Below are 20,595 nucleotides of genomic sequence, written 5' to 3' on the forward strand. Positions count from 1 at the left end.
CCACCATCTCCACCACCACCACCACAACCACCACCACCTCCACCACCACCACCACCTCCACGAACTCCACCACTACCACCCCCCCACCCACACCACCACAAAGTATCGATCTGATACGGGTACTTCTTTGCATTTTTCTCGAATTGATGACTCCAGAAGTCCCTGGACATTGGTGGATACTACTGATGAAACATGGGAGTAGCCTGTGGAGATTATCACAGCTCCGACACCGCATCCCCTGATAGAATTTGTAGAACCGCTTTGCAGTGTGGGAATGTCCAAAGTTTAAAGATTATGTGATGTTTACTTCTCTGTCTATTGACTCGTGACTGCTTCGTTCGTGCTTGCTAATAAATGACTTCTCAGAGAAGAGCTTTTAACCATAGGTGATTTTACGTACATACTGGCTAATTTTTGAATAATGATATACTTGAGTGGTGTTTTCTCAATGTCCGAGTTTTGGTTTTCCACCTGTTTATTTGTCAGGCAATGTGACGTAAATTTCAATAAGTAGAATTTAGTGTTCTTTCCTTTGCCCCACAAAATCTTTAGGAGTTGTTGCGCCTGGAATCCGCGGCTGACCCCGTCTAATATGGTCTACTAATAGGTGACACAAAAATGCAACTCAGCCTGACTCAGCTTGATATGAAGTGATTTGCTAGATCATTCTGGTATTCGACACGAAATTTTGCTGACTTTCGCAATACGCACACACAGCAAGGAACACCGTCATTTTTCAAACCAAATCGCAAATTTTCGCGAATATAATAATGTGATAACCTCTTTTCTAGCAAGTGCAGTCTTAAAATATTGAGCAGGTTCGTAAACCCTAAAGGTTGACATCCACTAACCCACCACTACGCACAACTACGCACTGATGATATCACCTCGATTGGTGACGAAACGTTTGCAACCAAATTGCCCAGCTCAGCGAACAAGCCAACGACCATCTACGCTACCTGAGCTACCGACGTTCTCCTCTATACGTTCCACTGTATTGACCACGGGGGTGGATCGATGAGGTGAGTGGCAATGACACCAGTTGATCACCAGTCTCGTTTTCAAACGTTTTGGTTCGTGCAGCTAACTATGTAAGAGAAACCTTAAAGTGAGCAATCTATGTACTTTCTTAAACACTGCAAAGAAATAAATAATGGACTTCTGATGAATCACTCCTCGTTATTTCCTTCTAAATCGGGTGTTCAGTAGTGGACCACTGAGGACAGTTACCTACAGGTGAATCTGGGTAGACGAAGTGCCTGTGTTTCAGGATGTCTATTGCTTATAAAGAAGAGACGGATGCGGTTTGTATTCCTAGCGTATGATAACTTCCCTATGGGTTGCAGTGGCTGCGGAATGGATACCGACCGATGTAGGTTGGTGACGCTGATGACCCTCCTCAGAGGCCGGGCGAAGGCGGCCCTGGATGAGGCCAGGAGAGGCCCTTGGAAGATAAACTTGGCCTCCGCGAAGGAAGTCCTTGCAGCGGAGTTCGACACGCCCCCCGACCGCCCGGAGGCTATGAGGCAGGTCGAGATGGCCATGATGGCACTTGGATGTGACCCGAACGTGTTCTTCGCCAGCATGCAGCAGTTGTTGGATCGGGCTTTGCCGGGACGGACCGAGTGAGTTGTTGGATCGGGCTTTGCCGGGACTGGACCGAGTGTCGGGCCAACATTTGCTGTCTGACCAGTTCATCGGAGGGGTACGGCCGGGTTTTGGTGCCCGGTTGCGGTTGATGAGGGTGACTGGCGTGTGCAGGAGCTAGTGCATCTGGTAATAGAATTGGCTGAGGCACCACTGGCCACGTTGCAGTCGCAGGAGAACGGAGATGGTTCAACAGTGGACGAATGGCCGACTAGAGTGAACCAACTCGCGGAACATCTTGCAGCCTTAGAGACGGAATCGTGGAAGCACCGTTGAGCGAGCCGGTGCTACAAGAGTGGCAGGCATGGCCAATGGAAGAATTAATGAACTCGTACCCGAAAACCTATATATAATAAAAATTTGGAATTCTCTCTATTCTTATTCTCTATTCCCGCGAGGGTTATGATTAGCGCGGTGACACAGGCCGCAATACAACCCGCTATCGAGATGGACGGGAGGAGGGAGTTGTGCTTGATCGATACCGGAGCAGGGGTATCGCTTGGCGAGGAGGGGACCAAGCTGAATACCGACCATGCGCACTAGCTGTAAGAACAGTGGGTGGACATCGACTTAAGATTTACTGATTGTCCTTGCACTCGATACGCCCAGGCGACAAGTCTGTGCAGCACGCGTTCCTTATTAGGACAGACATTGAACAGACAATATCTGGGGCATATTTTATCAGAGGCACAGATTCCGTGATTGACCTAAATCAAGGAAAGCTATTGGCAATGTTTGCCGCAGTCAAGTTTGAAGGCTATTCAGGCACTACTGTAGGTAAGCTGCATGTCTGATAGCTTCCGTCTTGTAACGTACCATCAGTACGGTCCGTCGTGGAGGAATATTCCGAACTGTTCACGTGCGATGAGGATCCGTTTGGCTTCTGCCCATGGATTAAACACGAAATTCATGTGTCGTCAAAACACTTTCGATCTAACAAACGCCGTCCGTTGCCGCCCCGCCTACGGGAGGAGGTTCATAAATAGATTCAAATGACGTCGAACAATGGCATAATCGTGGAAGCCGGTGGTGAGTACAACTGCCCAGTTGTGCTTATACGTAAAGCGAACGGAAAATACAGGTTTTGCGTCGATTTCTGGCGTTCGAATGAACCCACCGTAAATCTGGTGATAGCTGTATCTTCATTTGTGGGGATTGCTTATTCCCTCCAGCACTCCCGATATTTCACGGTGTTCGAATTGCGTTCGGGATACTGGCTAATATCTATCAAGATGATGAACCGGCGAAAACGGCATCTACGGTTGGGGATACCCAATATCAGTTTAGACGAATGCCGTTTAGTTTATCTAGAGCACCATTCACATTCCGGCTTCGTTCAACGAAGGGAATCCAGAATGTTGTCGTGTACGGAGACAGTATCGTTGTGTACAGGGATACGGAACCAGAGCACGCAGTTCCCTTGAAGGCTCTATTGAAGCGGATCCGGGAGGCTGGCCTCGTGCCAAATCCCTAATTCGTGTAGACCAGGGAAGCATACGAGGCTTTCGGATGTGTCAAAGCGCGGATTTTGGATCAGCAACTGACCCTAAAACTGCCCAGGATCGGAGAGATGTATACTGTTGCAACGGAGGCTAATGATCACGGTATCTGCGCAGTCCTAAAGCAGAGGAATGGAGTTATCGAATATGCCAGTCTTGTCCTGACTACCACTGAATAGAAGTACTCGACCATTGCGGAAGAATGTTTAGCCATCGTCTTGCCCTTGGATAAGTGGAGGCCATATCTGCTTCGACGAAGATTTCTTGTCAAAACTGATCACAAACCCCTGGAGTGGATCAGGACCACCAGGGATACACACGAAAAGCTAGGCACGCCGGTTGCAAGAGTATGACTTCACAATCCAGTAGGCGCCAGGGAAGGAGAACTACTTGGCTGATTGGCTGTCTAGACCTGAGGCAGCAGATGAGGTCCCTAGGATCATGGTTGGGGTCAATGGTATCGTCGTCGAACTGGATCTGACCACCGATTCGGATGCTGTGCCGCCCGTGATACCTCGTGTCTTGAGACGGAAGCTTATCATCGAATGCCACGAGATGGCACATACAAAATGCACCAAGTCGTACGACCTACTTCGGCAGAAGGCCTACTGCCCCGGGATGAGAAATGATGTGATGGATTATGTGGCGTCCTGTAATCGATACCAACTGATGAATGGAGACATGGCACGGGCAGCCATTCCTTTCGAACACATTCCTGTCCCAGAATGCGACGAGTTATGACATGTTGATGCCATGGGCCCCTTTCCGGTGACAACCAACGGGAATCAGTATATCATGATGATGATAGAACATTCGTGGTGGGTCGGGGTGGCAGCTGTGCCAAATCATGGGCGACGACGATCAGTGGAGCGGTAATGCATGACAACGTGGCCAACCATGGGCGCCAACAATAATCCTAACCGATCATGGGGAACTGCTTTGAGGGCAAATTTTTCAGGAATTGCTTACAAAAGCTATGCATCAGACGGCTACGGCCGGCACAATACTACCCGCGTACAAATGGACTAGCTGAACGTAATTAACGAACGATCAAGGGTTGGCTGGCGGCCAAAATAGGTGACTGAGAATTGGACGTGCCGATGGTGTTGCTGGCTCACCCTGCTAACATATATTCGACCACAGACAAGGCCCTGTTCATGCTGGTGTACGGTTAAAACCCGCGCCTTTTGGTTGATCAGGAAGCTAGGTTGCGGCCGTCGACACGCTGGTCTCCGGAAGATCTAGAAGGAGAAATGTGGAGAGCTCCAGAATACTTGGCCACCGTTCAGAAAAGAACTAGACAGCAAACAGCAAGTAGACAGGCACGATCTTTCGCCACAGGCGCGAAGGTTAAGCAGAAGGATCACCAGAATCCTGGAAGGAGTAGACTGGGATCGCGGAAGCTAGGCAGTCAATGGCAGCAGCCGTTTGTCTTTACCGACTGCCGGACGAGCGTCTATACAATTCAAGATGGCCGGGGATCGAAAAGAGTAAATGACACGCAGCTTCGTAAGTCGCATGATGCACCCGAAGAGTGGTCGGGTAGACTCGCTGCTGAAGCCGACCTGACGGAGGCAAATGATAACCGGTGGCATGCGAAAGACCTTTAAAGGGGGAAGACTGTAACGGCGATACTACTGATCGGGGGCATGCGAGTAGTATGTTCTCTCGTAAACCCACTTCGCGTCTCTTGAAAAGTAAGATCTATTACAGAATTTGTGGAGTTGCTTTGTAGCATTTGCTTGCATTTGGGTGATAGTCAATGAAAGTCCAGGAAATTCCAAGAATACGTTGAAAAGCAGATGGACATTCAGTTTTGTAAACAAGACGCCTATGAGAGTTTCACTCCCTTGCCCAATAGTTTGCAATTTTTCGGTCGTTTTTTTGTAATGCATAACTCCGCAGCGAAGGCCTTCTTCCTTTCACCGATACAAATCTCACAGGATTTTTAAGACAAGCATGTTATCAAGAACGTCTCATTTTCTCATTTCCATAATGATCTAAAAATAGGTGTATTAACTAATCTGCGTAAATTTGCGCAATATATTCCTTTCAAGTGATCTGTTTCATCTTTTTATGACCGCAAACTCCAGAAACCGCATCGTATGTTGTATGTTCCTCAACCCATTCTGCATGTCCTATGAACTTGTTTTTAGACGTCCGCACCTTTATGAAATACCAATTAAACAAAAATCACTTGGTACGATAGAATGTTCCCTTTTCTCAACGTAATTGCAAAAAATGTGACTGGACCTCGAATATCCTGCAGTCCCAAAGATTTCGAAATCTGCCATTGAATGCTCCGAATGATCAGCTGCCACGAGTTTTATCCGGATTCGAGCTTGCCATCGTGACATGGATGAATTTGATATGAGAGGTTTTGATTAGTATTGATCCTCACCCAGCAGAGTCTTTCACCGTCACTGGCTGCATTTGCTCTTGTTGGAAAATTCGAAAATGTCAAAGTACTAGAGTCCATGTTTCTCACCTTCAAAACTTTTGTAGATCTGAGAAGTTGCGGGTCAAGGCAATGTGAATTCCAGTTATATTTCTTGGTGGCATGTTAACCAAAGATGATGAATTTTTCCAAACCCCTAACTGTCAGTCTAGAGGAGCTTATCAGTGATCGGTTGGTGGTGACGTTAGTGGTCTGCGTCCACCAGATGGGCTATTCCCAAAACTAATTCAATCAACCGACTTTTCGAACGGTGTACAATCTGGGGAAAGTTATGAAGGAATTGTCGTGTCAGTTAGGTACAACAAAGAAACAGAACACCAGATGGGTAGGGTTAGATGATGAACTGTAGCACCAAGCGGTCAACATAAGCAAAAAAATAAAGTCCCACGGTTTTAAACCATCAGTGATGCCAAACGGACGCAATGACGCAATGGCAGACTACGCAATATAACCGGCTATCTTTCCAACTTCATTGAAAATATTTTCAACTCGCGCATACCATTATTCAACGGACACTTATTTAAGCATTGAAAACTTCACCACAACTGGCGATGAAATTCTTGCACGCGAGTTACGGTAAATCACCTGCATGCCCAAACCTCTCCAGAAGAGATCCCATTTGATCTTCCGTAGAGAATAGGGAACCAGAGGAATGCTCGTCCCAGTTATTTGAGGCAATAACATCTCTAACGAGTTTGACACGGCCTAACACGGGAAATGTGCGCCGTGCGCCCCAAAAAAGGGTCTTTTAAACAAACCTCAAAGCCATGGATAGTAAAAAACACTGGAGAATCAATGGACATTTCAGCAAGAACGGGATAAAATTATTGTAAACCAACCTACTTGGGTAGTCATAAACAAGGTAATGATCTCGTCGCGTAAACTGTGTTCCTTTGGCATTGAAGTCGTCTCCGTTCAAATAACCGCAACAGTTGAGCTAAATAATGAGAAAAGCGGGGTGTAGTTTGAACATCCCTGTAACATGTTCAGTGGTGGACACTACTGGTGAGTCGTACGAGCAGTTTATGTTTAGTGACCAATCTACACCACCGCATCTGATGGGAGGTGAAATTTGCCACGGAACTTGTGGAACTGCTCTGCAGCGTTCTCGTACTATTGTTTTCTAGTTAAAGCATATCCGGGAAAGTTCGAGAGGACGCGTGAGAATGTCAATTTTTGATGAACTATGTGCATATGAGATGTTTAGTTTCCCGCCTAATGACTTTTAACACCTCAGTTCGTGTTTGCTAATACTGAAGGGCTTTACTCCCTTTGCCTGCACAAGACCTCGGTTTCATTGAATAGCATTGCAAATTTCATTGTGCCACCTAAATTTACACTCCCTTCTGCTGACAAATTTCGGTGGTTCACCTGATTAGAGTCTCCGGATGGTAAGGTGTCCATGTGATATTCATTGGCATAGAACCACCGTATTTTGAGCCGAATATCCTGTCATATCTAGGCTATTCGGGTCGGTGTTGTCCATACAGCAGTTGCCTGTGACCCCATGTCTGCTTAGCGATGTTGTGTAAGAAGAATATGTGTTATATTGCGCCATTGTAGATAGGAAATCAAGATGTGTACAGCAAAACATACTATACTACTACTATAATACTATACTATACTATATACTATACTATGCTATACCATACTATTTCCTTGAGATCAAAGGACATGCGCGGCTGAATAATGCTCACCGTCCATGTTGACAATGAAACACAGATTGCGGCTTCGTTCTGTTAAACTCTATGCTTCGAAAGAGTAATACACAAACGGATTTCTAGGCTGTCACTACTTATACCAAATTAGTTATCTCATTAGTTTTCTGGGTTATACGTTGACTAAATGCAAATGTGCGACTATACTAGCCTCGGGGATTTGCTTTAAAACAACAAATGTTTGTCGCCACTTGGGTTACGTCAGTTCGAATAGAATGCACCCTCAAATTACTGTCTCATTTTACACCGTTTTCTTATTGCATGCACAGTGGACGCAGCTTGGTAACCTATAGGTGGTTACGAAACTCCCGGAAGCCTGAAAGAACCCAAATGGAGAGAGGGGAGAGTGTTAGCATGTGCAATTACGATACTACAGTTTGTCGTTGGCGTTCTTTCTTGGAACGCTGCTTTAACCATTGAGTCGCCCTAAGACTACGTAGTGACAGACCAGCCTACAGCGGTACGTCGGTGTGTGGCAAGTAAATTTCTAGTGACTGAAAATAATTCAGTCTTAAACTGACTTTTTTTTTTTTTTTTTTTAGATGATTTCAAAATAAACAGACTTTTTTTTTTTAGATGATTTCAAATATAAACAGACCACTTCGCCACTGAGTTTCATTTACTTTGGTTAAGTCCTGAAGATAATAAACCAGGTCACCGTGGTGTAGTGAAAATGACGAAGTGGTTGGATGCCTTGTTAAAAGTAAGTTCTAGGAAAAAAGCTCTTTGTAGAACGTTACAATTTCTCGGTCAACAGTGAGTTGACCTTTGGCCTCGTAGAATAAGGGCGCATGCCGTTTGACCCCATAGGCCGCGGTTTTTGGAGGAAGTTACTGAGTCATACTGTACAGAAAATACTGATGATAAAAAACCTATTTTTCGGAGCGATATTCATACTACTGTGCTTTTCCCTGTTTCTTAGAAAGTTCAAATGCACTGAGTAAGGCATCTGAGTGAGGCATATCCAATGAATTTCACACCGTCAGAAGTTTGAAATCTGTTTTTGCGTATCGTTTTACGTCCCACACTGGTCACAAATGATGATGCATGCTGATTGCATGCTGGAAAGTTAATCACGTTCAAGATGTTTGTGGGTAGCAGAAACTTCGGCAGTCGTTAACTCTTCCTAATTGCCTTCGGGTAAACAATAGCCCCTTAGTCCCGAAATTACAAACTTCTTCTGAAAGTGACCTTCAGGGAAGTGTACCAATTAAACCAACAAATAATTTTCCGATATGAGAGCAAAACTAGATTTTCTGGATGAAAAATAATGAACCAAGAGTTTTTGCTGAAACTCTCTAACCAAAGTTAATCGATTGGTGATTTTAAACAACGTTTCAGTGCACAAAGTCTGTGGAAGAGTCTTTTCACTCTATTGCAAACATAAGCTCCATTATTGGGATGCATTTCATTTAAACGCTCCATAAACGTTCAGCGTAGACAGAGACTTTTGAGAATATTTGATACTCTAGAAGACATTAAGAAACATTTGATCGAAAAATAGCTGTTTCACCAGCATGCATACCTTAATTTTCATTGTTTTTTCCTGGATTTCCGAGAACCTAAAACAAATGCGACCATCCTATTGCACTTATCGCCCAGTAAACATATAATGTGGATTCTAGAATAATCTGGACCAATCCTGCTTCTGAACAGAGGTATGCCGATATTCAAGTTCACAAACATTTGTTTGGTAATGTGTTGGAATTTTGGTAACTAGGGTGTATTAGTTGGTAAGTGATCAGGTGGCTGTTGATCTGTTCGCCGAAGTTGACAATTTATTTGCAAACGTTTCGTCACCATTCGAGGAGACGTATTCGGTGCACCATGAACAGCCTTTGCGCTGTAACCTGGATGCTGGTTGGTCCAATCTTAATCTGTGTTGAGTTTTGGTTTATATTTCTTGCCTCCTACAGTACCACTACTGTTGAACTTGCCGTCCATTGATGTCTCTTTCATTTGGTCTGTTCTCGATCTGTATTGCGTCGTCGTCGGCTTCTCTGTTTACTTGTAGCGTAACTTCTATTTTTAGTGGTTTACTGTTCCTTTGATTATTTCTTTGGGTCCTTGTTCGGCCTCGGGTTTTGTGGTTCTAAATTTCCTTTGTCCTCAGAGGCTGGTAGGCAGGATCAATCTCAATGCTCCATCAGTGGAGTACCGCGCCTCCATGAACTTGCGTTCTTTCTTTGTTCTTGCATGGCCCATTATTCTGACGTTATTCCAATCGAAATTGTTTCCTTCTCCATCTTCGTGTGCAGAGATGAGAGAGAGTTGGTCGTGTCCCCTGGTGGCTGACAGTTTCCTCCCTGTTTGTCCCACGTAGTGTTTTTCACAATCGTTGCAATGAATTTCGTAGATTACTCAACCAACAGCGCACTGAGAATGTCTCCCCGAATGGTGACGAAACGTTTGCAAATCAATTGACAAGCTCGGCGAACAGATTAACAGCCACCTGATCAATTATTAACATTTGGTTATTTAGAATTCAAAGATGTGCTTTTTTCAAAAACTAGATTAATCAAACCGTATGCAGTTTTCATGGTCTTCGTGCTATATCGATTGAGCATGTCACTAATGTGTACATTTACAACACCTGAAAAATCCTCCAGCATTGTGTTCATTAATGAATAATCATTTGAGAATCAACGAAGTCGATTGAGTGCTGTCAACGGTGTTCTGCGTGCGAACGTTTACTGACAATATACCTGGATGTTTGCCTAATGAGCTGTTGCATATACCTGGCACCTAAACTGGCCGTCTGCGCGGGGGGTTTGAGAAGGCTTGTTTGTATTTCGGGCGCACTGGTGGCAACCAAACTGTACCATGCCATTTTTTGCTACTTTTTGTAATTATTAAGAAACTGTACTCAACCGCGCAACAAGGCAGTAATTACAGTAGCAGAATACACTCGTTTATAAACTAATTTGTTCTTTTGCAAGCGACTCACCTGAAACACAGCTGAATCTCTCGTTTGTGATGTTTCCGGGCAATCGAATGTGTTGCATCGGGCCGCCTCATGTTTCAGTCACTACGATATTTGAGATATCGCGATACATGTTTATTCGTAATCCACTACTCATAAGGTTGCTCTCGACAAATTTTCAGCAAACTTGTGAGTAGTACATTACGACTACTTACAGTAATTCACGTCAGGTAGAGCGCTCAGTTTTTCCACAGTAGGTTGACTGCATAATTATCGTACTTATCTGCTAATCTGACAATAAATGGGTGAACAATTAATAAATTGATCTACCCAATAGGAATGTAAAATGTATAATTTCTTGAACATACCATGGACATAAAGAGCCCAAGTGTCCAACTATCTTTTTCATTGCTTTCTATTGATTTGTATTTCCTGACAAGATGCTGCAACTCGTCGTAGCTCCGCGTCAGAAACTAAATGGAGTGTAAGAGAACAAGAGGCAATAAAAAGCGGAACAAAAGTAAGATCAACTATTTTATATTGGATGGAAATTCAATGTCATAGTTATGACCGATTCCAGTATGAGTCGAGATTTTCAGGAACAAAAACCAGGCTTTTGAGGGGTTTAATATGTTGGTAAACAAGGAAAGAATTTACAGCCCTTTCCATTTGCAACATTGCATACTTATCTGTGCTAAAAAGCACAAAAGGTATGAAGTAACACTTTGTTTCAATTCATCTTTATCGTGGGGAATTTTAGCGTCAGGTTTTACTACATAACCATGTTACTGCAATCTGGATTCTGTTGCCGTACTGAAATTTAAAACTGGCAGAAATATTTCCTTTATGAATGTAAATTCGTGTTGTTCAAACTATATTTATTGGGTACTGAAATACATTTTTACCAGATAATGCGAGTTAATTTAACGAGCCAACCAAAATAAAAATGACAAGTGATAAATATCTTTGTCACCCCGTTCCTATTCAGCGAAAGAATAGCCTTCTCAGCCAGTTTGTTTAAAATCCCGCACATTTCAATGAAATCTGCATTTGGTGTTTAACTCATAAAAAACGATTGGGTATATCTTTATCGTGATATCTGAGCAACTAGCTATTCTGCTAGTAAGTTTTTCCTCCGGTAGTGGCTAAATGCCTGCTTGTTCTGGGCGAATTAAGCTGCTTCCCTTAGTAGAAAAAATGTGCCAAATAGCTTAACCGTTTCAAGTTCTACTTTCACACCGTTTTTAACCAATATAAAATGTTCTGTGAAAAAGATACATCAGCTGCGGAGAAAATAACCTTGTACTTTGTAATGTACTACTCATAAGGTTGCTGAAATTCCATCACAGCCCACGGGCCGGTTTCGCACTTCTTGGGGCTCATCAGGTAGGCGCAGTCCCCGGTTTCCGCAACCCTCTGTTCTAATTGAAACCAAATTACACGAAATTAGCGAATATACACTCATTTGCAAACTAATTTAGTTTTTCGAGAGACTTACCTGGAACCCAGCTGAATCTCTCGTTTTTGATGTTCTTAGGCTCTGATCGATAAGCATGTGTTTCTTCACATAAACGGTAGATGGGTTATAACTTATCCTGAGCAGTAAACGATACTCAAACTGTGTGTGTGTGAGATCACGTATCAGAATCACAGTAAAGCGATAGATCTAACATCACACGGTTTTACTCACCACTTCTCGATTACTGAAATACACATTCATCAGAATGATGTGACCCAAAGCAATCACTCCGACCAATATTGCTTCCTACATAAAAAGGGAAACGGTAACGCTAAAAGTACGGGGGACTTCTGAATGTGTGCTTTTGATAAAGGCACATGTGGCTCAACAGAAGAATGGGCATCGATACTTGTGGATTTGGTTACTCTTCGCAAGGGTTTTGTACTTACATTTAACGTAATAAAATATAGGCTTATGGAGACGCACCGGATAATTATACCAATAAAATAAACGCTGGCATCTAAGCGAAGGCGATTTAAGGCACGCCAAATACATCACAGTCTGGTCAAACGCTGCCCTGCTCCTGTGGCCTACTGCAACCTCTAGAGCGAGCGTGATAATTCCATCGTATATGATTTCTCAGACAGTGTCCAAGGTGAAAAATTCAAGTATTACTTCATCACTCCCAATACGCGTCAGCACTTTGGTGTCATCCATTTACACTCACCTTGAAACCGCCCCATGTTGCTTATGAAGTAACTTTTTGATTCAAACACATTGTGTTTGGACTACTGCCAAAGTGAAATCAGCGTATCTCTACATCTTTCACCCTTCTACAGTACTGAAATGGTCTCGGATCGTGCGATGTTTGCCGATTATTTGAGTACCTTGGGCAGTTTGGGGAAGCACAGAGTGTCTCATAATAGACGCAAAAACAATATTCATGTTAAAACTTTAACATTAATTTTAAGATTTATCATTTTATGCGGACATAAATGCATTGTTGAGGTTTACCGTAAACAAACGGACATTACAAAAGTGTTGAAAAAGCCGCCCCTTTCTTCTATAACAATTTGGAGGCGGTATGAGATGTGAGATACAGCATGCTTAACTTCGAGCGTCACTCGTACACATTCCTTTTAAATTCTTGCTCTTAGCTTCACCAAATTCATCGATTTATTTTCGTGATTAACGCGAGCCTTGATTATTCCTCAAAACCAATGTTCCAGAGGTGTGAGATCGGGTTACCTTGCGCGCCAAAAGTTTGGAACTCCACCAGCAATGACTCCCTCATCGGTAAGTTGCTCTCGAAGGTAAGTTCCCACTTGGTTTGAGTAGTGGGGTGTAGTGTCATCATGAAAGACGGTCGATGACTTCTCGTGCTGCTTGAGTTGCGGGATAACGTGCGTCTGCAGCATATAGCGGTAACTTTCGCCGGAAACCGTAGCATCAAAGAAAAAGAGATGGAGGAGACACTTTGAGGATAATCCCATCCATAGACAGAGATGAGGGGAATGAGATTGTGGGTGAGGTACTCGTAAGGAGCTTCACGGGACCATATCACAAAATTGTGCTTGTTGATTATGCCATCCGCAGAAAAAATTGCTTTATCGCTCCATAAAATGTTGGGAATGATTTCTTCACTGTCCAGCAGCCAGTTAGCGAAGGAGAAACGTTGCTCCTTGTCTTCTTCCGTGATGTTTTGTAATAAAGCGAAATGATACGCGTAGAGATGAAGGTAGTGTCTCACAATACGATGCACGCTGGCGCGGGGGATGCTGGTCAGCTGAGACACCTGAGTTATTGACAAAAATGCCATGGTGCTCTGGGGCTGAAGTTGCTAGACGGCATTCAGTAAAATGAGCACTCTTTCGTCACTCAGGACTTTCTCCCTCCGCCAGGAAAATCCAGTACAGGTTCAGTGGACTTAGCTTTCGCAATCAAGCGTGCAGTGGTCGACACGGTGAAAGGATGTTTGATGAGACTATGTTTGGTTTTGTAACCATGGACTGCAGCAGTGACGTTTTCACCAAGGGAATAATAGTTTCACAATTTCAGTCCGCGTACTGACATTCGTCGCAGACAAAATGAATGCCAACACTTGCACGCAAATCCTTTATGTGGCTACTAATAATGATTGCTATCCTTCGTTTGATTGGCTACCTTTACTTACCCAATCAAACTTTGCGTCTATTATGAGACATCCTGGTGTCTTGGCACTGCCTCCCTAGAATTCCTTCACTTTATCGCCGGTTTGATTTCTGGTTTTCAAAAAGTTTTTCTTTAGGTACGTCTGATGTTTTCCAGGCTGCAGATTTTGCATATTGGTGTGCGGTATTGTCGAACATCAGTCACGATGACCTGCGGGCCTATGTGTTAATCAAGAATGTGGTTTTTAGTGAAAGACCGACTATAATGTTCCCAAACCCTGTTGAAAATAAACCACTTAATGGCACTTGAATCAACACATTTCTGCAAGCTTTTTGCGAACGCACATCAACTAGATGCTCAAGGTTCTGCTGTATTCGTGATTTCGCAATTTTGGGCTGTCGCAGGATATTTTCAATAAAACAGTCTTCTAAAATGTACCTAAACCAATGGTGCACATTAATCGCTGATACCGTAACCCCACAACTCGTGGTACCGTGCTCAATTCGCTAGGAACTTGTGCGATTACCAAGCTAAGTTTCCACTGTGCAATACAATCTCAACCATTTTTTCTTCAGTTCGTCAGTCTGCTTGGAATGGGCGCCTGAGTGGAGCCAGCGCTTAACCTTAGGACAATTGCAATATCACTTACCACAGAGACCATCTCTAGACTTAATAATGATAACTAATAGCTAGTAACTAATAATAGCTAATGATAACTGATAATAACTAAACCCCGGAGGGATAAGAGACTTGACAGGATACTTTATATCAAACAGGGAGTTCATCACACACCTGTTTTGACTTACCACAAAAATCATCATTCGGAGATGATAGATACCGACGAAGCCGATGATTGCACTCAAGGACAAAAGGAAGCCAATCACGAAGAGCACAATGCCAACTGGTCCTGTGGTTTGAAGCAGATGTGGAACAGACGCGGATATTGGTGTGTTGCATTGGTATGATTTTGACGCAGAAGCGGAAACAAATTGAGAGTGAACCACTGAATGGTACTATGGTTACCGTGGTGCCAGAAAGTGTGCTGAAATGTGAACTCGCAGTGAATATATCTAAAACCCATACGTTGTCGAACTTGGGTATATCTATCCAATTGTTATGAGATTCCAGTTCCACTCCTATTTTCAACGGTTCGCGAGCCATATCTGAAAAAGTCTTTGACGTCAGCTAGTGGTAACGCGTGCGAAGACACCCGATGATGAAAGTAAAAAGCCTAGTATGATTTGACCTCCCAAGGCACTTTGCCCGCCGAGTCATTCACTTCCTCTCTCCATGTGAGTTGATGTAATTTGCCTGCATTGATTTGAATATCTGTGGTCCAATCTGTGAGGCTGCATAGATCAGTTCCAGAGATATCTGTTAACCGTACGTTAACGAATGGACGTAAGAGTTACGCAGTGGTGAAACTTTAGGCACTGGCTCCTGGGTAATAATTCCTAAACTGTTACCTCGAAAATGAACAAAACACAAGTGCACTGAAGGTCAGCAAACTCATAAATGCCCACCCTGAATTTTGAAGTAAGCTCCCTACCGGTAGATCGGAAAAATCACGTATTTCCGTTTGTGGAACATACAGCCCAATAAGACGTAGAACTTGTCAAGTGTGCTATTCCATGGCATACGAAGTGCCTTCAGTAGCCAAGTCTGTTCCGACCGATTTTCCATAGCATAGAAATGTGTACCAAGATTTTGGGCTCAAACGTTTGGTGGTGTCCCGCAAGATGTTGCTGTTGTGGTTTTACACCGCAAAGCATATTTTCGCTGGGGTCCTAAAGACACGCTGAAAAGGGTGTTGAACACGAATTCCTTGTTACACGCCCGCTGTTAGTAAAGCAACACTTTCACACCAACCTCTCACCTTTATTGCACCTAACCAAAAGTTGGGATTCTGTCCAAAAGCACCCAACTGGAACGGTGCGATGAACGTCATTTCACTAAGTCGCTGGAATATGCACTGCTGAATTCGACCGATGGAGATCATCTGTTCGAATCAATGTGACATTATTACAACTATTGCGAACGCCATCTAAGTCAAGTATACTTAATATAATTTATTTTATTTTTAACCTCCACGTGCATACAGACAAATATTGTAAGGTCTATTTCACTTAATTGTTTGTCTTGTCAGGCTATACTTCTACAGCCTAAACAGCCAGTCAGTTTCCTACGTACTTGCAGGAGCAAAGAATCACCGCTTTCCCCATCGAATCTTTTGAACACTTCTTCTCAATCAAGCAGCGCGGTGTATACTATCCGCTACACTATGCTTCAAAGTCAAATTCAGTTTGTAGCGGCGTGGTGAGGAACATCTACGTCAGAGTTATAGAAACCCCAATAATTCGAATCAGCTTCCTCAGGCTCCGTTACATTTATTTGTCTTGAAATCAGTGCTCCTAAAAGATCACTTCGGGTTTTCGAAACATTCGCTAAAATTGCTCAGACCAGCTACTGGAAGACTTTCGGAGATACTGACCAGAGCTTCTTGTCTGTAACATTACTTTGGTTAACTTGATAGGTAACTATACCTAGAGTGGCAGAGTTTGCCGTAGATTCATTTGCCGCGCTAGATGGAGTCCACAAGAATGGTGTCACATTTCAGTCAATCCCAGGAGCACGTTCGCTTCTGCCTTACACTTTGGAGGCTAATAAAGTTCGGTTAGTTTAGTCCGAAGTCACTATCTTTGCAGGCAGAAGGCCAAATCCCACCAGTGAAGTTCATGGAGATTTATTCAAAGAAGAAGAACGGTAAACTAAGATAACCTTTGAAAAATTTCCGCCGCGCACATTCAGGAGAGCATTTATCAGACCATCTTGACCATCTTGTGCATACCTGTTTAACGGGCGAACCGAAAGGGGATTTACACACCAATCAGAATGAGATGACTTTGCTGTGACGAAACATCGAGGAAATCTCGGAAGATTCCCAAAACCTGACTGCACGTGACTAAGTTCCGAATTTACGAATGAAGGAAATACCGTTTCGTACGGAACTGATACGAAATTTCCTAAGATGAACTTCTCGTCGGCTGCTCACGAGACCAACACTGTGCGGGATGACGTTGAGTTTCCAGCTGCTCACTCTAAATATATGCCATGACAATGGCGTCAGACATGATGAGTCATCATGTTGTAACTAGGAGAACACCTGGCTAGAATCTGTGCTCGGTTTATCCAAGGTCAAACTGATTAGTGTTATTCTGTACCCTGATTGCTCTACTCTTGGAATTTCGTCCTGAAATGACGGTCAGCGCCTAGTCATCAGACGTCCTGTAACTTGGTGATAAAATCTGCATCAGTGCAGAAACGCCTGGGAAAATTTTCCTACCTGTTGCGCTTGAGGAAATTATTTGAACACAGTTTTCCCATCCGTATGATCTGTCGTTGTAAGTCTGGATTGATTTTTCTATCGAAAATCCAATGGGAAATATGCATAAGCAAGTTACTTCGATGATAGCTAGTTCAGAATAATGGGTTTGTAGCTGGGGCTACGAAAGGACAGTAGGCCTCTTGGGTCGGATATTTCTACCCCTATCCAAATTTGCATGTCCCGGGTCCAAATCAGTGAATCGTTAGTGTTTATTCGTGGTTGCGTTTTAGTTCTTTCCGACACAGGTATGACCTATTTTTTAACGGTCTTCATTCTTTTGATGCAGCATGTTTGACTTTGTGATGAGGACCGGACTCTTCCGAGGGCACACAAGGGCACAAAAATTAGTGGCTTCTGACGATACTACTGGTGCGATATAGTACGCAAAGGCCAAAGATACTCGCCAACGGTCACGGTCAACCCTGCTGAATTTTTCAAACGCGCTGTTTCTCAGAGAAAACCATCGATAGCCAGGTAAGAAAAACGCCGTGTTGCCCACACACTCTTGGAAATTTCCTCTCAGATAGTCCTGAACTGAAAATGAAGCTTAGACAATTATTTCTTACACTTTGTCTCTGCATATTCTTGCTATTCCCTGTATGGATTAAACTAGGGGGACGAATTTCAAGTCAGTGTAATCTGTGGGATTATCATAAAACCAGACTTTGACCATCGCCATTTCAGGATGATAGCAGTTGGTTGGATGTGTGATGATCTCGTCAAGGATTTTAACATGGAAAGTGTAAGCACAAGAGCTATGCTTGGATCAAACTCAGCATTTTGTCTACATTCACGTGTGGCTTATCGACCCCCTACGAGAAGTACTTGACCACAGGTAAAGTAGTTTGCTAACTGAATTACTGTTGAGCGGATACGGATTAAGTTCTGTTTTGCTATTTTCACTAAGGAGCGGTAGTAAAAAGTGGACGAAACGAGAGATAACCAACCAGTCAAGCCTCCGAAGTCTACGCAATATCCTCTCAATTAGGTGGATAAGCTTAGTTCCGTACGGTAACACTATCAAATTTAGAGTGGTTGGAGTCGAATGCCGAACTAGGCCTGTTGGTTAATCCACTAAAATGAATGAACTCATTGGGTTGATAGAACCGTTTTGTTTACAGCGAGGTTCAGAGGACATTTTATGCAGTATACGATTTGCATCATCACAGAATCTCGCAATCCATAAGAAAGCTCGGTAGCACCTGCACGGCATTGTCAGTTTAAGGACGATCACACTGTTGACGGTCGATGAATTGTCACCACAGTGCATCCATCACCTCCTTTATTTTGATATATACCTGCTGGAAAAAATTTTGGAACCAAAAAGGCGGAATGGCAGCAATAGCCGACGGATATTTTCCACACCCCGATGATGGATACGTAACTTATGTCAGTGCTCATTGTTATACCATCATTTCGAGGCCAAATGACCAGTTGTAACAGTAATCTTTGGTTAGGTCTTGGGATTTTATGACGTTTGGACATCCATGGCACTAACAGCCTGTATGCCTGATCCTCCTAAGTGTCACAAAACATCCATGTTTATGTGGAGTCATCCAGCGATCTGACCACTGATTCCTGGAAATCCGATCAAGGGGAACTTCATCATGATAACTATTCCCAGTCTGACCTATTTTTCTTCTTTCTTTTAAAGAATAGTCACAAGAAACTGGCTGATGAAGAAGATTGTAAGTGAAATGGATAATACTTACTGGTCACAGTTTGAAACAACTGGGCTATTCGGTCGTACGATTCTCGTTGTGGATCAAGTGCAACCTGTTTCTTCCAGAATTTCGTCTGCACTAAAGTTCCAACAAATACTCGGCTCCACACCATCACCCCACCCGCGAGCATGATTACACCACCGACAATCTGTGAGTGATAATGTGAGTTTTGAAGCCGAAAAAGAAATATAAAACACACACGACTAATGAGGGAGACATCAAAAACATCACGTTGAAGAGGAGTTGGGGTCAAAATGCTCGTTTGATTTTTTTTCTTGCTTCGATCATAAGGACCGTGGCAAAAAGTCCTCTGGAGTAGTATGAATACCTCTTCTGAAAAGGGGATGTACTAAACAGAGTTTCGCCTCCTAAATGCATTGAAACAATACTTTGAGCTGAGCTGTGACAAAAGATTTTGTCCATTGTAAATATAACTGAAAACTTTTGAAATTGGCAGTATATCTCATGCTGAATAGAGTTCCTATTAAGCTGTTGCTTATGGCATCAGAACCCGTCCCGAACTGCCTGATCTAGCATGCAACGCATGGAGAGACTCTGTTCCCCATGTTTGGTCTACAGCAACAAAGCGATTTAAGGGTAGCCAGAAAAAGAATATCCGGTAGCTGAGCATAAGGATATCTTCAAAATATACACTTATTTCCATATCAGTTTGGTTTCCTTAGTGCAAGCTGGACCTCTTGTTAATGATATTTTGCAGGTGAATATGCTGTGCAAAACCTGTCTTGTGTTTCAGTGGGTACGAAAGTTATCATAAATGGCAAATCCAGATGGGATTTAGGTGAATCTCCCCTGGAAAACAAATTGGTTTGCAAATGTGTGTAATTGTCGAATTTTATGCGATTTGGGTTCAAGTCGAACAAAATGTGGAGAGACACTCGTGGAACGCTCACAAATGATGAGCCTAAAGTTGAAGGACCAAAGCGACCGTTAGCTGTCAATGAATTTTCAGCAGTATAATCAGTAGTTTCCTTCATGACGGGGAATTCTTACTCGTCTAGTCTTGCTAGAAATTAGGGTCGGCGATTCATATAAGCGTGTGTTGTAACCAAATGTTTCAGAGACCAAATTTTGAACACAAAAACATCTTTGACTGAGATTACTTCCGCAAACGAAATGGTCACACCACGATCTTATGATATACATGTATCGCGATATCACAAATATTGTAGCGACTGGAAAATGAGGCGGCCTGGTGCAGAACATTCAGTTGCCTGAGAACATTGCAAACGAGATATTCAGCTGGGTTCCAGGTGAGTATCTCGAAAAACCAAATTAGTTTGCAAATGAGTGTATATTCGCTAATGTTTGATTGAGATTATTTCTGCAAACGAAATGGTCACACCGCGACTAGTAGCTTGAACGTTTGTCTCATCCGTTACGGGCGGCTGATCCGTAGTGCCATTCGGACACAGCTCTGTGGAGTTCGGAGTTTCGTGGAGATGATGAGACCCTGTCAGGATGAAACAGGTGTAAAGTGCTTCTGCGTTTTTCAGCATAGATCGGCTTTACGTGCAGAAAGAGATGTTTTCTTCTGGAAAGTCGGTGGTGAAGACCATAGTAAGAGCCCCCAAAAGTTTACACAGCAGAAGTCGTGCTTGCGCCTGTCCATT

General features: G+C 43.3%; 1 protein-coding gene across 1 annotated transcript in view; it reads right to left on the reverse strand.

The window, feature by feature from the left end:
* Positions 1-19,112, reverse strand: part of T265_15270 (hypothetical protein) — a gene marked incomplete at both ends in the record, with an annotated part of 27,311 nt that extends 8,199 nt beyond the window's left edge. Inside the window, 5 exons of the mRNA XM_009177354.1 lie at positions 6,448-6,541; positions 10,614-10,718; positions 11,936-12,010; positions 14,662-14,762; positions 18,953-19,112. Of these exons, the coding sequence (XP_009175618.1) occupies positions 6,448-6,541; positions 10,614-10,718; positions 11,936-12,010; positions 14,662-14,762; positions 18,953-19,094 (517 nt within the window). The remainder of the gene's footprint in view (positions 1-6,447; positions 6,542-10,613; positions 10,719-11,935; positions 12,011-14,661; positions 14,763-18,952) is intronic.
* Between the last annotated feature and the right edge of the window lie 1,483 nt (positions 19,113-20,595).

This window comes from Opisthorchis viverrini (genome assembly GCF_000715545.1).
Source record: "Opisthorchis viverrini unplaced genomic scaffold opera_v5_413, whole genome shotgun sequence".
Lineage (NCBI taxonomy): Eukaryota > Metazoa > Platyhelminthes > Trematoda > Opisthorchiida > Opisthorchiidae > Opisthorchis > Opisthorchis viverrini.